Source organism: Pan paniscus, chromosome 19 (assembly GCF_029289425.2).
Source record: "Pan paniscus chromosome 19, NHGRI_mPanPan1-v2.0_pri, whole genome shotgun sequence".
Classification (NCBI taxonomy): Eukaryota; Metazoa; Chordata; class Mammalia; order Primates; family Hominidae; genus Pan; species Pan paniscus.
This window is the reverse complement of record NC_073268.2, coordinates 94,973,881-94,978,826: the sequence shown is the minus strand read 5'-3', so window position 1 is coordinate 94,978,826 and position 4,946 is coordinate 94,973,881. Positions and strand designations below refer to the sequence as shown.

Here is a 4,946-nt window from a genome sequence, read left to right as displayed (position 1 = left end):
CTCCCTCGTGCTCCTGTCTGTCCTGAGAGGCTGACAGCCTCTGCTCTTAAGCTGATCCAAGCCAGGGTCCCCCAGGCTGCAGCTGGGCTGGGTGTCCCTTGTGGTCCCTATGGTAGTCCACCCACCAATATCAAGATGAGAAGTGAAGGGGGCTGCTTAGGAGTGAAGCCATGGGTTGGGCGCGGTGGCTCACGCCTGTAATCCCAGCACTGTGGGAGGCCGAGGCGGGCGGATCACCTGAGCTCAGGAGTTCCAGACCAGCCTGGGCAACATGGTGAAACCCTGTCTCTACTTAAAATACAAAAATTAGCCGGGTGTGATGGTGGGCACCTGTAACCCCAGCTACTCAGGAGGCTGAGACACGAGAATTGCTTGAGCTCAGGAGGCAGAGGTTGCAGTGAGCCGAGATGGTGCCACTGCACTCCAGCGGGAGACAGAGTAAAACTCTGTCTCAAAAAAAAAGCAGTGAAGCAGTGGAGGGAGCTCCCAGCCCAGGGTCTGCCTTCCTCCTTCCTCTCTTGCCCTGGGCGTGGGGCATGAGGACCCTGTCACTTCCCTTATGGGTGGCAGCCCCTCCCCACGTTCAAGTTTGCTTGCAAGGTCAAGCCCTCTTGGCCACAAAGCACAGAGAAGGACAAGGAGAAGGAGCAGCTTGCAGAAGCTGTGTCTCTACAAAAAATACAAAAAATAGCCAGGTGTGGTGGCGCATACCTGTGGTCCCAGCTACGAAGGAGGCTGAGGTGGGAGGATCACTTGAGCCTGGGAGGCAGAGGTTGCAGTGAGCTGAGATCAAGCCACTGCACTCCAGGCTGGGTGACAGAGTGAGACCCCGGCTCTCAAACAAAGGAAAAAAAAAAAGAAAAAAAAGAAAAAAGAAAGAGAAAGTGGGTTTGTGCTGCCATGAGCCAGATTCCAGTCTACTCCCTGTCTTCAGTAGGTTCCTGGTCTGAGGCCTCAGTTTCCTTGGTTTCGAAGTGTGAGGACCCTAACTGGAAGAGAAGGTGGAGGGTGGTCAATGAGACAGAAGCTGGCTCAGGAGCCAAGACCCTGAGGGCCCCAAGCAGCAGGGAGACGGCTGGGTCAGCAAGCTGGGGGTTGTGGGCTGCGAGGGAGGCCTGGCTGCTGGGACTGTCCTCTCCCTTCCCTGCTGTGCCCTTGGGAGAGTCATTTGGCCCCTCAGACCTCAGTCCCCTCTTCATCTGACCTTGCAGCCGCAGGTCAGCCATTCACGGCACTGCACCAGAAAGGGGTTTTGTGACTCTGGAGTCTCGGCATCTCCAGCACCTGCCCTTTCACTGGGCTCCCTGCCCCCACCTGGGCCACCCACCAGAGTCCCATCCTTCCAGAGGATGCGTCCGATCCTGCCCCTCTGCTCAGAACCCTCCAAAGGCTCCCACCTCACTCAGAACAAAACGCACATCCTCCCGGTAGCCTGGCTGCCCTCTGCCGTGTCCCCTCCCAGCCCCTGCTCCTGGCCTCCTGCCTCAGCCCTCCTTCCTCTCACTCCTCTGCCACACCATGGGCTCCACCAGGTCCAGCATCGTCCAACCTTGGGACCTTGCGTGTTTCCACCTGCTGTTCCAGGGATGTTCCTCTGTTCTGTAGACACTGAATGTCTCACTCTTAGGACGATGTCCAGGCTACAGTAGATACTCAAATGAGTATTTGTTGATGGATGGAGGGAGGAGGGAGAGAGAGAGAACCAAGAGAAAAGGGAGGAAAAGAAAGCTGGAAACTTCTGGTTTAGAGACCTGTTTGGAGGAGATAATGGTAGAGGGAACAGAAAAGTAGGGTACTCCCTGGTGGGGGAATTGAGGGGAGAGAAGATTTTTGGTTTTTTTTTTTTTTGAGACAGGGTCTCACTCTGTCACCAAGGCTGGAGTGCAGTGGTGTGATCTCGGCTCACTGCACACTCAACTTCCCCAGGCTCAAGCGATCCTCCCACTGCAGCTTCCCTGTAGTGGGACTACAAGTGTGCGCCATCACGCCCAGCTAATTTTTTTTTTTTGTACAGATGGGGTCTCAGTATGTTCCTCAGGCTGGTCTCAAACTCCTGGCCTCAAGTGATCCTCCCACCTTACTTTCCCAAAGTGTTGGGATTACAAGCGTGAGCCACTGCACCTGGCAAGATTTCTGCTTCACTTTTCCCGGGAGCAATTCCAGCCTGTTTGTGTGCTGGTGGGGATGACTTCGGGGAGGGCAGTCCAGGATACAGGTGCGAAGCCTTGGGTTGGAAGTTCCAGTCTCACGCCCCCCAACCCTGGAGCCCAGGCCCCGCTTTCCTCCCAGGTACATCCCACATTGGCCCCACCCCCTTGGCTGTCCGCACCACAACTGCTCTATGGTATTTATCACCCTAACATGTACCTGATCACTTATATGTAGAGCTTGTCTAAAAGACCGAGAGCCCCTATGCTACCTGTTTCTATCATGAACTGACAAATTGAAACACAAGTTCAACAGCATTTTGTTCCCCCTGTAACCAAAAAGAAGGAAAGAAAACAATGAAATGGCTGAAGGCAGCCAGCACATAACAATTTTCTGAATTAACTGCACTTTTAAACGTTAGCTTCAAACATCATTTTGTGAACGACCCAAGTCTATTTCACGCTAACAAAAACCAAAAAAGTGACTTTGGATTTGTCAGGGTGCTAAAAATAACGGCATTGCTTATTTAACTTTTCTCAGAGCTGTCTGTTACAAAGCATACACAAACAGAAAGAAGCTGTTTTTCCATTCTTTCACTATTTTCCAAAGTTTCATACCTCAAGTCAGCACCGCACAATTTAGTGGGCAATTCTTCTTTTTTAGAAAAAAAAAAACAAAAAAAACAGAGTCTTGCTCTGTCGCCCAGGCTGGAGTGCAATGGCACAATCTCGGCTCACTGCAACCTCCGCCTCTCGAGTTCAAGCGATTCTCCTGCCTCAGCCTCCTGAGTAGCTGGGACTACAGGCGCGCGCCGCCACGCCTGGCTAATTTCTTGTGTTTTTAATAGAGACGGGGTTTCACCGTGTTAGCCAGGATGGTCTCGAACTCCTGACCTCGTGATTCGCCCACCTCGGCCTCCCAAAGTGCTGGGATTACAGGCATGATGAGCCACTGCACCCGGGCTTTTTTTTTTTCTTTTGAGATGGAGTCTCGCTCTGTCCCCCAGGCTGGAGTGCAGTGGCATGATCTCGGCTCACTGCAAGCTCCGCCTCCCGGGTTCATGCCATTCTCCTGCCTCAGCCTCCCGAGTAGCTGGGACTACAGGCGCCCACCACCAAGCCCGGCTAATTTTTTGTATTTTAGTAGAGATGGGGTTTCACTGTTTCTACTAAATGCTAGCCAGGCTGGTCTCAAACTCCTGGCCTCAAGTGATCCTCCCGTCTCGGCCTCCCAAAGTGCTGGGATTACAGGCGCAAGCCACCGTGCCCGCCCTGATTCTTCCTGTGTTATTTTCCTGGGCTTCCATCTCCCTAGCTGGACTGCAAACACTCTGGAATGCTGACCTGAGGGCAGCAGCTGACCTGAGGGCTGGAGTGCTGACCTGAGTGCAGCAGTGTCCACGGAGCCCCACGGGGCACACACCAAATGTACAGGGTGGGTGCCCACAGCCGGGCGCAGGCAGCTTCACAGCCAGGAAGCTCGCCTCACCACCCTACACGTGTTCATCCCTTCATATGCCTGGGTCTTTCCTGGAACACAAAACTGTTTTGGGAAAAGTCCTTCGGCTCCCACATTTGTGGACTAAGAGAGGAAACTGTGAGCGGAGCCCAGCCAATGCCTCTGCTGCGATCCTACTGGCTCCTGGGCGCCTGGGCCCACCCCCGTCTCTTGTTGGCTGGTCAAAAATATGGCCAGTTTATATAAAATCCTGTTTTGTTCACAGTAACCACACCCCCCCACCCCCCAACTAAACTGGCCAGGCGCACTTAAAATTCTAAGGCCTCCATTTGAAAAAGGGATCCTGTCAGTTTCTCAATAGGCCACCCGCCCACAGAAACGGGGAGGTGGCGACAGGGAACGGCCCCTGCTCCAAAGGACACCCCTTGGCTCGCCCCGAGGCTGGGCTCGAAGGGACCCCAGGGTGGCGGGGGACGGAGCAGCGTAGCCCTCCAGAGTCGAGCTGAAGGGGAAAGGGTAGCGGGTGGGTCGCCTGGTGCCCTGGAGGGACGGGGCGCGAGTCCCACGCGCTGAGTCAGGGACCCCGGGCGCAGAAGGCCACGCAGCGGGGACCAGGGTCGGGGGGCTGGGGGCGTCCGGGGACCCCCGCGCGGGTGCGGGCCGCGGGCGCCAGGTGGTGCGGGAAGCCCCCGACGTGCCAGGCCGGGCACAACAAAAGCGCGGGCTGGGGGGAGGCGCGGGCGGAGGGGGAGGAGGGGGCTGCTGGGAGCGCCCAGAGCCTGCATTGGCCGCCAGCCACCGGGAGGAGGAGCAGAAAATCCTCCGAGCGCAATAAAACTGCGGCCCGGCCCAAGCCCGCAGCAAACACATCCGTAGAAGGCAGCGCGGCCGCCGGGAGCCGCAGCGCCGCTCGCCCGCCGCCCCCCACCCCGCCGCCCCGCCCGGCGAATTGCGCCCCGCGCCCCTCCCCTCGCGCCCCCGAGACAAAGAGGAGAGAAAGTTTGCGCGGCCGAGCGGGGCAGGTGAGGAGGGTGAGCCGCGCGGGAGGGGCCCGCCTCGGCCCCGGCTCAGCCCCCGCCCGCGCCCCCAGCCCGCCGCCGCGAGCAGCGCCCGGACCCCCCAGCGGCGGCCCCCGCCCGCCCAGCCCCCCGGCCCGCCATGGGCGCCGCGGCCCGCACCCTGCGGCTGGCGCTCGGCCTCCTGCTGCTGGCGACGCTGCTTCGCCCGGCCGACGCCTGCAGCTGCTCCCCGGTGCACCCGCAACAGGCGTTTTGCAATGCAGATGTAGGTAAGGAGCGGCGACCCCAGCCCCCGCGCGGGGCCCCACCTCCCCCGCGACC

General features: G+C 58.1%; 1 protein-coding gene across 1 annotated transcript in view; it reads left to right on the top strand.

Annotated features, from left to right (window-relative positions):
• The first annotated feature begins 4,462 nt into the window (after positions 1–4,462).
• Positions 4,463–4,946, top strand: part of TIMP2 (TIMP metallopeptidase inhibitor 2) — a 73,187-nt gene continuing 72,703 nt past the window's right edge. Inside the window, exon 1 of the mRNA XM_034943018.4 lies at positions 4,463–4,894. Within this exon, the coding sequence (XP_034798909.2) occupies positions 4,765–4,894 (130 nt within the window). The 5' untranslated portion in view covers positions 4,463–4,764. The remainder of the gene's footprint in view (positions 4,895–4,946) is intronic.